The 14,712-nt window shown below is 46.8% G+C and overlaps 1 protein-coding gene across 2 annotated transcripts; it reads right to left on the reverse strand.

Annotated features, from left to right (window-relative positions):
• Positions 1–521: 521 nt before the first annotated feature.
• fxr2 (FMR1 autosomal homolog 2) lies at positions 522–14,278 on the reverse strand. 2 transcript variants are annotated; one of them, XM_047584962.1, is made up of 17 exons: positions 14,028–14,278; positions 11,223–11,275; positions 10,231–10,324; positions 9,715–9,786; positions 8,702–8,850; positions 8,487–8,580; positions 8,131–8,247; positions 7,837–8,007; positions 7,680–7,758; positions 7,394–7,503; positions 6,849–6,935; positions 5,332–5,554; positions 5,070–5,249; positions 3,993–4,187; positions 3,744–3,851; positions 3,574–3,662; positions 522–3,477 (listed from the first exon to the last, which is right to left on the reverse strand). In XM_047584962.1, the coding sequence occupies exons 1-17, from the start codon at positions 14,076–14,078 to the stop codon at positions 3,367–3,369; spliced, it is 1,983 nt and encodes a 660-aa protein (XP_047440918.1). In that variant the 5' UTR covers positions 14,079–14,278; the 3' UTR covers positions 522–3,366. The 2 variants fall into 2 exon arrangements, with proteins under 2 accessions (XP_047440918.1, XP_047440908.1); XM_047584952.1 differs by having other exon boundaries at positions 7,346–7,503.
• Between the last annotated feature and the right edge of the window lie 434 nt (positions 14,279–14,712).

The following is a 14,712-nucleotide window of genomic DNA, read 5'->3' on the forward strand; positions in this document are numbered from 1 at the left end:
GGAGAAGAAGAGGAAGATGAATGACAATAAGAAAGAAGAGAAGGAGGCAAACAAACTGGAACCTTTTCCCAGTTTGTCCACTAAGAGTTGAGTACATGACACAAACCTGAAAGACCCACAACTGAACAGCAGATGGCAGCAACGAGTCAAAAAAAAAATCACACTTATTTGCACTTGTTTGTAAAAAGATAGTTCATTAAATCTAAACATTTCTCTAATGTGCTTCTTTTCATTAATTCTTCAGTTTATTGTTTCTCAATATTTGAAAATAAAAGTTCAAATATAATTTCCATAATAATCCTGATCTCTATGTGAATTTATATTGATAATAATATGACGTGACCTCACAGATTCATTAGAACTCGATATAACACAATCATTAAGGCAAAAAGTCCCTTTATATCTAAAACTGTATCAAGGAGAATCACATGTAATCTTTAATATTTAAACTCAAAACGAGGAATGTTTTAAAAACAAAACAAAAAAAAAAACAGCTGGAGATAAAGTGTAAAGACAAACTGTTTTACCAAACAATGAAAAGTCCTTTATTGCCATCAGAACATGAGTGAGAAAACCAGAGACAAAATCTGACAAGAGTGAGGAGTCGACTGTACAACCAGCATCCACAGACACACAACAAACAAACACACACAGCAGCAGTCTTTCAAACGGGACGGTGACGAAGGAGGGAGGGAGGGGGGGCGGCGTGGGACGGGATGGGGGGGGGTTACAAGATACATAGGGGGGAAAATACAGTACTCACACAATGAGGTATAAAGGTAAACACAAACATACCACACAGGGCTTCTTCTTTTTTTTTTTTGTTTTGTTTTTCTCCCCCCCCCCCCCAACTCGCACACATGCAACTGAACCGAGGTACAAATACTCCAAGTGCTCGTCCACGCGTTTAAAAACAACAACGTACAGGTGAGCAAGAAATGTTTAACAGCAGCAGCATCTGGGTCGTCTCAACCACCCGTCTGTCCGTCCGTCTATTCGTCCGTCTGTCCGTCCGTCCGTCTGTCTCTCGAAACCTTTGGTCATGTGGACGCTCGCTTGTCATGCACAATGTTTGCCCTTTTTTTTTTTTTTAATACTTTGTGAGACTTTCCCGGGGGGGGGGAAAAAATGTCGCTTCAGTCACAGAATAAAGGATTTTCTTCTGTTTCGTGGTCGAGTTTCTACATCAGTCGGACATTCAACGTGTACGTTAGCAGCAATTCTAGTGAACGGAACAATGGCTTTGTCGATTTGTCAGATTATTTTGTTTTTTTGTTTGTGTTTTTTTGTTTTTCCTCATGCACAGGACAGGCACCAACCAACCAACCAACCAACCACCAACCAACCAGCGACGGCTCGGTAACTAAACGGCCATGCACGTTAGAAAAATAGACTGCAAACTCACAAGACAAGAGAAATCAAAGTTCGTCTCCACAGAAGAGGTTGATTTCACTTCAGTTTTTTATTTCATATTTTTTTTTCTAAGATGTGGAAATAGCAACAAAAAAAAAAAAAAAAAAAAATAATAATATTTGAGAGCGGTAACCAAGACAACAGTAACAACATGAGCAGAGAGCCACTGAGGTTTTTCTTTCTTTCTTGTTTCTTCCTAAACTGCGCCAGGTACAAGACAGACACCTTGTTTTTGTTTTTTTGTGTCTTATTTAGTTTCCTCTTTGTCGACTTGGCGTGTGTGTTGTGTACCTGTTGTGTCATGTGGCTCTCATGTCATTTGAAGCTGTCCCAATCCCACAGTCTGCAGCCTCCAGGCCCCGCCCCCCTGCCCCTCTGCCCCGCCCACCTCCCCCCCAGCCCCAGAAAAGGTGGTCGTCGCCCTCGTGTGCATCTGGAGCTGCTGCAGTGGTTTTTTTTTTTTTTAATCAAGACACTAGTGTGGCTGGAAGCTAGCACCGCCCCCTCCTCCTCCTCCTCCTCCTCCTCCTCCCCCCTTCCTCCCCCCTCCTCCCTCCTTTCAGAAAAGAGGCACGGTTGTAGTTCTCATTTAAGTCGAAATCTAGAGTTCAAGTGTGGACCGTCTCGTCTCAGTCCGTCCTGTTTTTACGAGGCTGCACGGGCCTAACGCAGGCGAGAGGACGAGGCCGCACGTCATGTGACCACCTCCCTCCTTCCTCCCTCCTCCTCCTCCTCCTCTAAGCGACCTCAGGGATGCCTCACACCATGTGACCCGCCCAGGTTTTTCCTTCTTACCCCCACAGTTTTTTTTTTTTTTTTGCGGGTTGCCAAAATAAGTCGACCGTCGTGCACACACAAAAAACGCACACATACACCTCCTCCACCTCCACCTCTACACATCCATCCTAACGCGGAATGAGGACAAGCGCCTTGAATCTTTTTTCTTTTTTTTTTTGTGTGTGTGTGTGTGTTTGGCACCAGACTTTTTTTTTTCTTCCCTCACTCTGTTTCTACATCACTCCCTCAAAAAGGTCTGTTCTTTGCCTTCCAACCCGAAAATAACAATAATAATTATAATAACAATAATAATAAAACAACCTGGAAGAACTCCCTCTTTTTTTCTTCCTCTCTGGACACAAAAACAAACTTCATGGAAAAACTAAAAAGTTTTTTTTTTGTTTTTTTTTTTTTAAGTTTTATTCTTTTTTTTCCAAATTCAAGGCACAATGTCTATCAGTATCCCAATCTGTCCGTCCGTCCGTCTGTCCGTCCGTCCGTCCGTCTCCGCGCCCGGGTTCAGTGTGCGAACATAGCGTCACATAAGCTATTGGACCGTCTGCTCATAACGCCGCACTCCCCCTACAGCTCACATCTCTCCTGTCTGTCCGTCCGTCCGTCCGTTCGTCCGCGACGCCGTTCAGAGACGTTTTTTTTTTTTTTTGGGTTCGAGAGAGCGAGCGACCGCACCGAGTCCAAACCAGTGATAAACAATGAACAAAAATAACGTTAACAAAACAACAACGAACCAAAAGAAAAACAAAAAAGAAAAGACACAAATAAAGACAACCGTTTCCAAAAGAACAAAAAAAGAAAGTCTCGTCCTGTTTCTCGTGTTTCAGTATTCTTAAAAATCAAGTCATATCCACCAGCTCTTTTTTGGCAAGCTAGTTGTTTTCTGTTTTTTTTTTTTTTTTGTGTGTGTTTTCTCTTTTTAAATAAGCACTAAGTACTGATAGATAGGATAGCATACACCGTTAACGTGTGTTTTTAAGTAGATGCGTTTGTCGTTTTTTTGTACGTTTTCACTCTCGTAGTATGAATTCAGGTATTTTTGTCAGGTACTTTTTCACTCATCTTGTTTAAGGTTTTAAGTTAATGCAAGCAGGGACAGAGTTTGCCATGGAGTCTTGCTCTAGACTTGGGTTTTTCGCGCGGGGGCGGTGGGACGTCTCTTTACGAGACCCCGTTGACCAGGGTCAGGGTCTCGCCGGCGGAGGTCATGCCGTTGCTGGGGGAACGCTTGGAGGGCGTTCGCTCGTCCTTTTTGGCACTGGTGCCGTTCTCCTGCGGGTACGACGGGCGAGAGTTACCATCATCGTCTAATACTCTGATTTAGTGCAGCCTGGGGTCAGTGTGTGTGTGTGTTTGTGCTGTTTGTACCTTGGGCTCAGGGCCAGCGTGGTTTTCCTTCTGGGGTAAATTCTGTCTGCTCTGGGAGTCAGCGCGGGATATGTAGTCAGCAACGGTCACTGTGAACGTTAACACGCGTGAGTAAAAGAGCATTTTCATTCTAAAAAGGGACAAAAAATAAATAAAAAAAAGTGACTCACCACTTTCACCTGGCTGCCTGTCGCGGCTGGCCGAGCCTCCCTCGGGGCGGTTGCCGCGGTTACGGCGGCGGCGGCTTCGGTTGCGGCGCTGAGGTCGGGCCTCTTCGTCTAATTTTAACACCCGAAGAGATTAACGTTGATTATGAAAAGCAGCGACACAAAAAAAAAAAAAATTTGCGAGTTTCACGACGACAGCGGCGGCGGAGGAGGAGGAGGAGGAGGAGGAGGAGGAGGAGGAGGAGCGCTCACCCAGGCCGTTCTCGCTGGGGCCCGCCTGGCTGTCCGACTCGGCGGCGGCGTCCATCACGCTGGGCTCCTGGTCGTTGCGGCGGCGCCGGGATCGTCTGCGGCGATCTCCCCCCGCGCCCTCGCCCAGGTCGGTTTCAGCCAGCTCCCCCTCACCCTCCAGCAGAGAGTACGGGTTAATGTCCGGGTCCCTCAGCACTGGACAAAATAAAACACATTCACAGCTCTGATTATTAAACTTGTGGGTTTATCATTCATTTCATGTATATATTTATTCTACTTACAGGGTTTATACAGGAATCTTGAAGGTAATTTCAACACCTTTTTCACGACTTCCTCAATATTTTTTAATACTCACTTTGAAATGTTACCATTTACATCAGTGACACCTTTAACTTAACACTTTTAATTTATGATATTACATTCAACATAATTCAAATAGGTTGGGACAATAAATCAAAGGCTGAGTTTGAACACATGTTTAGTGTAAAAACATTTGAACAACACTTAGAGAAACTCAAAACTACTTTACAGGTAGTGTTGCTGTGTCATGTTGAGGAGACGGTCGTAGTAGTCGAGGTCTCAGCTGTCGCTACCGTTACGTTTACACTATGTTGTGGTGGTGAAAAGCTATTAGCAGTTTTTCTATGTTACCGGTTCATCTTTGTTTTTTTATAAATGAATAAATTCACACTTTTTCAATGTTTGGATTCAAAAATACCTTCAAAATTTAATACCTCATCAAGTCATTATGAGATTTTTTAATACTTTTTAAGGGTCTTAATTTCCCCCAAATTGATTATCAACTGTTAATACTTTTCAAATCCCTACTACTTATTGTTTTAACTAAACTCCTCCGGTCTTATGTTGTTATTTCCTGATCTGTTTGCCCTTAACTGGGGACAAATAAAGTTTTCTCCATTTGAATTAGCACATTATCAAGTGCCCAGTATCCACAACTGTTTTTGAGGATTGTAGCATATAGTTGAGTGAGTGGCTGCACTTGATCTGTGATTCTACAAAAATCATCACACTGGTGCATAAACTATTTTGAAACAAAACTTGAGTAACATGTGGCACCTGAGCTGATGGAGTTGGAAGGCTTGGCCCCTGGTCCTCCACGGCCCCGTCCGGAGTTGGCGCCCCGGCCCCGGCCGCCCCGCCTGGAGCCCCTCTCGTCGCTGCCCAGGCCGCGGGGCCTCTGGTCTCGCTCGTTCACGTCCTCCGACTCGGAGGCGTTGGACAGTTCTGAGTTCGTGCCTGCGTCAGACGGAGATAAACGACGTCAGCGGTGATCACGCGGGAGCACGTCGACTCCACCACCGCGTCCCTTCGTTCTCACCGTATCCAGAGTACTGGCTGTTGGAGGCCCTGCGTCCTCGGCCCCGGCCCCCGTAGGTGCGAGAATTGTGGAGCGAGTTGCTGCTGCTCTCGTCCGTCAGGTAGCCCTTCTCCCGCTCGACGCCGGGGCCCCCGGTTCGGCTGGGGGGCGCGCGGTACCCGACCCCGATCTGACGGAGCTGCTCGTCGATCTGGAGGCGCTCGAGGCGCAGCTGCTCCACCTCCTGAGGGACGGGGACGGGGACGGGGAAACGGATGTTGGAAGGATTCGACCGGCTGGTTCACGGAAAAACGTCCTACACCAGGCGCGTCAAACTCATTTGAGTTCAGGGGCCACATTTAGCCCGATTTGATCTCAATGGGGCCGGACCAGCAACACAACAGCTTATTAACTGGTAAATAACGACAACTCCAAATGTTTCCCTTTACTTTAGTGCAAAAAAAAGTGCAGCTACATGTAATGAACAACCGTGAAATTTCTTAAGAAGTGCAAGGTGCAAGTGCAATTTCTTATTTTATCAAATATTTTCAGCTGATATCTTCAGTGTAATTTTTGCAAATTCATCCCACGGGCCAGATTGGACCCTCTGGCAAGGCCAGTTTTGGCCCCCGGGCCTTATGTTTGACACCTCTGTCCTACACCTTTGATGTCTTTCTCTTATTGATGTTTTGGAAATAACAGCGCAGACGAACGTGCTAAAAGATCAACGCTAACAATGGACAAGTCACATATTCTCCTGCTCTCTGAACATGAGCAGCTGTTCACATGGAAACTTCTTTTAATCTCATATCATTTCGGCATAAGAACAGCTCCTGTGAACGTTTGGACAAACTACTCATCAGGTTAAGTATCAGCGCATCACATTTGATTACATCTTTTTTTAAGGAGGATCATCGTTTCGCATGAGCCAACTTCATAAATGAGGGCAGTGAGTAACGGTGTCCTATGGCAGCGGAGCAGTGACAGCAGCAGTTTCTATGGGGGTTTAGTGGTGGGAGATTTGGAAAAGGGGGGAGGGAAAGGGAGGAGGAGGGGGGGGTCTCACTTCACATTGTGACAGCTGTCTCCACCAATGACAGCTGATCCTCAAGGGAGGCGTGAAGAGGAGGAGGAGGAAGTGAGGCCGGGCAGAGGGGGTCTGGTGTTATTTCTGGACGCTGAGGGTCCAGATAGCTGGTAATCTACCCTTCACCCACCCCCCCCCAGAGAGAGGGGGGCTATTAATAAAAGCACATGAGGTAAGGGCAAAACGAGGCGCTCTCAGCAGCTTTTTTTCCTCATGTGGAGTTGAACAGGTGACCAATATAAGACGACCCCCCCCCACCCGCACATACACCCACCCCGCCGTCCAAAAGCATCTCGTCTCCGTCCCACAAATCACATTCACGGGAACCGTGCTTCTAAGAAGTGAGCTTCTTCTTCTTCAAATGGAGGAAAAGAGGCTCCAGTGCAGAAACAGAAATAGATGGGAAAGACCGGTGCTGCCATCTAGTGGTGGAAACGAGAGGCTGCCTCACCTGTAGATAAGACACATGGTACTCCAACAGAGCCTGCGCGTTGCTGATGTTCTCCTTAGTTCCCACGAAAACGAAGGGAACCATCCCCTGATGAAGCACAAAGAAGAAGAAATTAAGAGTTTAGTGTATTGTTTTTTTATGCTGATGATCAACATTTAAAATACTTGGAACGGTTCAGATCGTACGTCACAAAAAAACAACGGTGTTAGTGGTGACTTCCTTAAAAATTACATGGAGCACACTCAACAGAAAGGACGGGCGGCTGAGTGACCACACACCCAGTGTAACTGTGTGTGACGAAAAGCAATGAAAACTTAAGTGCTAGTGACAAAAAACAAGAGAGACAAAGCAGCAGCAGCATGGAAGACGAGTGTCAAAAAGCAGACAGCACATGGGACGTTTACACTGTGCTGCAGTTTGGGTTTTAGAGAATGTGTGTGTGTGTGGGGGGGGGGTGTTGTGGGAGACTGGGGAGTCCAGCCGAACGGTCCATTCACCTCTTTGCCGTTGGCAGTGTCGTCCCTGCCAGCCCCCTGCCTGCCTACCTCCTCCCGGGGAAGCTTTTTGTCGTTGTCCCCCTCGATCCTGACGCGAACCACGCCCGACTTGTCCACGATCTCCTGGATGACTTTGCCGCTTTTGCCGATGACTTTTCCTGCACGAAACACGAAACAAAAAAACAAAAAAAAAAGAAAAGAAAGAGGGACGGGGGGGCGTCACGATTAGGGAGAATGTGCGTGGTAACGGGGGAATATGCCACGGTGACGAAAGTGAGATGTTATCACCAAAGAAAATGAGCTCTCTCAGGAATGTTATGTTGTGCTCACTCACCTACAAGATTCCTGGGTACCTGAAAGTAGTCTTCTTTGAACTCGAGATACTCTCTGGCTTGCTTCACAGCCTCTGGGGTCTGGGACACAAAGCACACGACTTTAGACGAGGACGAGAACGTGAAATCGCTCGTTAGGAGGCTCGTTAGGAGGCTCACCTCTCCGTAGATCCTAAACGTGCAGCTTTCCTCCTCCAGCTCGATGGCGGTAACGCCGGGAACCTTCCTCGCCTGCTGGATGTTGGCGCCGTGGGAGCCGATGGCGAGACCCATCAGGTCCTCCCTGACCCTCACCTCTTCCTGGTACGCTGACGCTAGCTGCTTGCTCGTCTTGAAGTGGAAAACACACGTTTTTTTTTTAATGCAAAATCCAGAATTTAAGTGACAACTTAAAGTGAAACTTCAGTGATTGAAATAAACGTGTAGAAAAAAAAAAAGAGTTTGTAAGTTCACCTCCAAATGTTTGGTGGCTTCTTCGTTGCGGGACATTAGCATGAGCTTGGTACGGATGCTGCGGAAGTGCATGTCACTCAGAAGAGTTGCACGTTTTACTGTGGTTTCATTTGTAGACTGTGGAAGAAGGAAACAATAAATTAATTTAATTTAAGTAAATATTACAATTAAACAATCATCAGCATTTACGAACACAAGTAAGAGTCTTGTTTGTTTGTTGCTCCTTCTTTAAAAAGGACTTTAGAGAAAAAAGGACAGAGTATTCTCATCGATACTTGTGGGAAAACCCCCCGTGTGTCACATTTCTTCATCTGTGTACATGTAACGTTCATAAAGTGAGTCTTCAGGGTACGAACCAGCACGATGAGTTCGTGCGTCTGGGCACTGTAGAAGATGCAGTTGGCGCCGATAGCTTTCCTGAAGTCTTTGTGGATGTTGTCGTTTGCGCAGCTGTCGATGAGAGAAAAAAAAAAACAATCCACGGGACGGTGAGCGGTGTCAAGAGTTTACGCTCAAAGACAGAATCGCACGGCTACTTGTTGCACGTCACTCGATTAACGTCGAGACTCACATGTCCCTCAGGTCTTCGGGGACAGCGATGGGGACTTTGTGGAAGGAGTTTCGAGATGAAGGGCTGTTGGGGTTGAGAGGCCTGATGCGCTCCGCTGTGACGATCTCGTTGTACGTGGCGTCGCACGCCGCGTATTCAATGACGTAGAACTGAAAAAAAACAACAACACACGGAATTAAAAGCTTTAACTAAAATGTACTTTTTACACTCATTTCCCTGCATCTTATCCCGGCTCCCATCTCCAACACGTGCCAGGATAAAGAAAAGCATAACAGGAGTGCAGCAGTGAGACGAACACTGCACCCTCCGTGCTCAGAGGGCTGAATTAAAGCCATCAGTCAATGCGAGACATTCCTGCAGGCTCTTATCAGACTGCTCCAAATAACAGCACTACACCAACAGCAACTCCCAGGGCTCGGTGCTACTGCAAAACTGTCCTTTTCATATCCCACTGACCCACTATTCAACCTGCAGCTCACGCTGCTGATTGCGAGTCAGTTCTGGTTAAAACGATCAGAAAAAAAAAGACCAAAAAATTGTGCTTATTGGACCGAGTCTAGTGTAAATTCACTTTGACACAACAAGTCAGTGTTTAGGAGAAATGTGATTTGAAGGTGCAACATCGGACACAATCAGGACTCGTTTTTACTACTAACCTGTATTCACCCTACGTGGAGCATAATGCAGCACTCGCAGCTCGACGAACTCTTACTGGCAACGCAACGCAGAGATACTGAACCTCTATTAAGGATTATTAAATACAAACACCGAGGCTAAGAGGAAGCTAGTGCAGCCGGATCTTATCAACAACAGAAGACATCATGTTCTCAATAATGTTGCTTCTTTTCAGCTGAATTGCTCGCAGTAATTTAAGCAGGACTATTTTCACTGCGTCCGAGCCAAGTGAAGACTCATAGTGTTTGTTTCGTGGCGTTTTAATCGATGCAGTTGAGGGGAAATGGATTCTGAAAACTAAGAAAGGGTATGTTTTTTTTTTGTTTTTTTTTACTCACCTCCCCCTTCATCATCCTGACCCGTGCCAGCCACCAGCCACATGGCTCCTGTTCGTTGGCCCTGGAGTAAACCTGTTAAGGAGACGCACATTCATGAATGAAACTGCTCGGCCCATTGACCGTGCTTCAAACCGTAGTGGACGGGAGAAGAGAAGGAGGCTGTTGCTCGCAAAGTCAGCAGCGAACAAATGACCATTTCCTGTCGTAAATATTATTCCACGGGGCGAGTATTTAGTATTTAGGCGTCCAGGATGCATCGATGTAAAAACAATGAGATGAAACGAATACACAAGTACTTTCACGACAGACAATAACATTTTACATAGTAATTATGGATGATTACATTACTCTCTAATCTGTTGCCGTAAAGCGTCGGCAAATGCTGAAAATATAGATTGTTTTCCTGCTGGTTTAAAAGCACATAATATCCAATAATATTCTGTGTGATAAAGTGCAAAGAGAGCAAAATCGGGGTGTAAGCAGTGACTCAGACAGATGTAAAGCGTCAGGCCTCACCTCCACCTCCTCTCCTTCACCGATATCCTTGTTGTAGTCGGCCGGAGGAGGCAACCGCACGTCGCTGAAGGGCAACTGTCTCTCTGGCTGCCAGCTACGGCGAGACGAGAGAGACAAAACGCTCGTCAGCTTGTTATCAACAATCACAGGTAACACAATTAAACACCGCCGCGTGGTTTCGAACGCCCTCGTTTATTTTTATTTATTCGTTTTATCGCTCCTGTTATTGTGAGATTGCGAGCGACGCGTTCACCCGCTCGCTGCTGTGCCGCGCATTATCAGACGCAAACGAAAATCAACATAAAAACGGCTCATTAAGTTTAATGAAGGAGTTCGAGACATTATGTCTCGACAGTTAGTGGCTGTAGTCGTCGTATCCTGTCCTTTTACTGAACTCTTCATTAATTTGAAACAGCTCAAAAGAGTAATAATAGAAAATAGCATTGAAAAGTGAAACTTGACGTTACTACAGCTCATATTTTTCATTTAAAACCCGTTCTTTTCCGTCATTACAGACCCCGAAAGGTGGTTCATTCATTCATTATCTTATTCAACATGCTAGCAACTAACAACTCCATGTGCTCCGGAGGAAGTAAAAGGAGAAGGAAAGAGTCGTCCCAAAAATGACACACTGCCACCCACCCCCCTCCTCCTCCTCCCGCCTCGCATACCTTGCTTCACTATTTTTAGGAAGACCCTGATCTGCACTCGCAGCCAAGTAGATAAAGAGGGACCGAGAGGGTGGATGGGTTTGGGGGGAGGGGGGGGGACAGTAGGTGGGACTAGTAGTATAGGAAAGCATGCCACCAGCAGGGGTTGGAGCGTTAAAGACGTGTATGGACAGCTGCATCCCAAGCACATGTGCTGAAGGGGACAATTTTAAATGCCTGGGTACAATCAGCGACGAGTCATCGGAAATTTTTTTTTCCTTGAAGTTAACGCAGATGCACGGGAGAGGTTATAAGAAAGAGAGAGAGAGAGAGCACACTTACTTGTTTTCGAATACGATTGTGAGCGAGTCTTCGTGGACATCTTTGATATAACCCTAAAAGAAAAAAAAAAAAAAACACAGAAAGAATTTTATTCCCGTGGAGGCACAATAAGAAAAGACAGGGACGTGGGGTGCGGCTGTTGATTGTGCATGTAAACAACAGCTGGTTTGTGAGCCATGCTAAACCAATACTGTGACTGCTGCTGCTCGACAAAAAAAAAAAAAAAAAAAAAGAACATCTAGGGCTTTTCAGGAGCCAAGACATCACATCGCTGACACTATTCTCTGGCCGTGAATTGTGTGGCGGATAAAGTGACGAGGAACACTGACTCCTCCTGACAGCGCAGACAGAGCCTGGAAATCTCTCTCTCACTCTCTCACATACATACATACATACACACCGATACACAAACAGGATTAAAAAAAAAAAAAAATGCTGCACGGGGTCGCTCCTTTTTTTGTTTGGGAAGTCGGAAGACAATAGTTTTTACAGGAGGAAGGTTCGTGAGTGCACAGGGAGGACGGACGGGGGAAGGACGTGCGCTCGTATTGGTATACGGCGTATATATGGACACATTCTGCGATAGTCTGAGGACGGCTATTACGAGAGAGAGAGAGAGAGGTGTCTTGAATGTGTTACTTGTCCATCACGACCGTCCACAAATCTGTCACAGCCCCAAGTGCTGAGCAAAGACGAGACAGGAGGAAGCTGGTGGGTGTGGCAGGTCTCTCGGTGTGACGCTGCCATATATGGGACAGGGCGAAACGACGGTATCTGCAGCTGCAACTGGGCTTCGGGTCAGAAGTGGGGGGGGTTGTGTGGATTCACCTGCTCAGAAGGTACTAGCTTTGCACTTGAAGAGCGGGCATGGAGCAATCATGAACTATGACTATGAATCGCCACTTCTTTCGGCTCTAAGCAGATCCAGGTCACTGGTGACGACGTACGTGCCCCAGTATCTAAAACCAGTAGAAGAAGAAGAGGAGTCGAGTCCTGCATTTTTTTAGCTGACTAGTTTCTGGAAAAAGCAGTGACAACAGGTCTGACTGGGAAAAGTCCTCCAATTTGCTGGGGTCACATTAGGAGACAGCTGCAAAGGGCCGCAATCTGCCGAGTCAAGTGTTGCTTCCACCAAGGCACTACACCAGGTTAAAGGGCAGGCAAGCCCTCCTTCAAGCAAGATGAGACCGGGGGAAAGGTGGGAATGGAGGGTGGCGGTCGGTCCAACACACGGGCCCACGTGGCGTCCGATGTGTGTTTGTGCGGGAACGCAGGCGCCAAGAAATCAACCTTATTCTCTTCGCTAATGGATAAAACACTACACTGTCAACACAAGCAGATGCATTCGCCTCATTAGTATAACAAAAATATAAATAACTTGAGATCTGTATCAGGAAAAAACAAACAAACAACAGATTAGAATCTGTTTGAACAATTATTTAGACGCCCGTTAACTTTCTTGGTGTTTGTGTCCTGCTGAAAAAAAGACGGGGCTATAAACAGACCAACACAAGCGCTGTGGTGCCCTAACGAATTCCTAAACATGATCTCGATTCATAATATCCATAATTACATCGCGAACCATGTGAATGAGGCAAATTACACATAATGTGTCAAACACAAAGGGCAAAAAAAAAACTATTAAAGCTTTTGCCCCCGACTCTCTCACACCCAAGGACAAAAGGTATATCGTGACATTTTAGGCTGTCACTAGCGTGTCCGCGAAATGAGAGCGGTGACATTAGGGACGAGTTTAGTGGAAAGTGCTCATTCATGCCAAAGCTTAAGTGTCACCCTGTAAAACAGAACAACAGGTGAAGCGGCGAGAGGAGAGTAAATATAGGGTCGTCACTAAAACCGCCCATGTGGTCGGCTGAAGAGGGGGGGGAAAGACAAGAGCACATGGCCGCGTTGAAGGGTTTTCAACCCGAGAAATAAAACAGGAGGAGACGCCTAGAAAGAAAGAAAGAAAGAAAGAAAGAAGGGAGTGGACGTGGAGGTGGTTGTTTGCCAATTCACACAACAATTACAGGTTCACCTCAGGCTGCAACTAACTCAAGTTTCTGTCTTGATACAATCGAAATGACACAAAACACAAAACAAAAAAGAGGCGTATTGTATTGTATAGTGATCAATCGTGAGGCCACATTAAGGTTAAACTAAGCAGTGACACAGCAGCAGCAACAGTGAGTTTTAAAAGCACCACCTTAAGTAGCATTTTCTTCGAATTGAAACAGAAAGCGAGTTGTCTCTCGCCGGGGTCAACAAGAAAACAACAAGGTACAATGGTGTCGTAAAAAAAAAAAAAAAAAAAGCAACAAAAACAATCATGAAGTCTGGTGGGCTTCTGTGTAGCATCACATCACATCACATTTCCACGCAGGAGCTGCTGTCTCCCTTGTTTTCACAGCAAACCGGTGGGTTATGAGAAATAAAATACCACGCGGAGGGTTAAAAAAAAAACTACAGCGACACACAAATGTGTTGTGATACTGACAGTGGCTTTAAAAGGAACAACAACAAAAAAAAACAAACAGGCCACACATAGTGATGACAAGTGTACCTAGCTACACGGTTAGCTACAGCTAGCTGCCCACCCCACAATGGCCAACGCTGATGGGAGGAAAGAAACCCCCCCCCCAACCCCCCACCCCCCCCATCCCTGTTAGCCGGGGACCGGACCTGAGCTAGCACTTAGCACGTAGCACAGGTTGGCAGGGGCTGGGGCTCGGAAGAGCGAAACCTAGCTCAAAAACTTTTAACCGGGGGACAACCAGGAGCTCCCGAGTGTAACCAGCGTTGTACCTTGTAGAAGGCCCCGTTCGAGCCGCGGACTTCCACGGCCAGCCCGTCCATACTCGTCGGTAGATCCCCACGGCTGTGCTTGTCTGTGGTGGTGGTGGTGGCCGATATGACTCCCGGAGAGTCCGGCAGCAGCGGTACCAGCCCCAGCTTCTTCGCCGGCCCTTCGCCGCTATCCGGCCGCTTGTGGATTTCCAGTGTTTCGGGTGGAGGAAAGAAGAAGAAAAAAAAAAAAAAAAAAAAAGGGGATAGGGGGGTGGGGAGAGGGGGGGAGAGACAGAGGGAGGTGAAGGGGTTGTTGGGGGAGAGCTGGGTGGTGGTGGTGATGGTGTCAAACTAAAAAAGCAGACGCCGAGTCTCCAGCTGCGGGAGTCGTCCGTTGGTTTGACCGTTGGTCCGTTTTTTTTCTCTTCTCTCTCTCTCCTCTGGATTCGGAGCTCGCGACCTGAGAACGAGGAGGCGCCGCCACGAGCAACGGTGACGTGCGCGAGGTTGGAGAAGGAGAAGGAGAAGGAGGAGGAGGAGAGGCGAGCTAATGATGCTAGGGGAAGGATGATGCTAGCTGGTGGGTAATTAGCTGGGAGGCTAGCTATCAACACCTTGATTCCCGTCACTTTTCGGGGATGCTAGCGTGCGGTAGCCTCCTCTTGCTGCTGCTGCTGCTGCTGCTAGCTGCGTTTTTGTCGGC

This window comes from Mugil cephalus, chromosome 1 (assembly GCF_022458985.1).
Source record: "Mugil cephalus isolate CIBA_MC_2020 chromosome 1, CIBA_Mcephalus_1.1, whole genome shotgun sequence".
Lineage (NCBI taxonomy): Eukaryota > Metazoa > Chordata > Actinopteri > Mugiliformes > Mugilidae > Mugil > Mugil cephalus.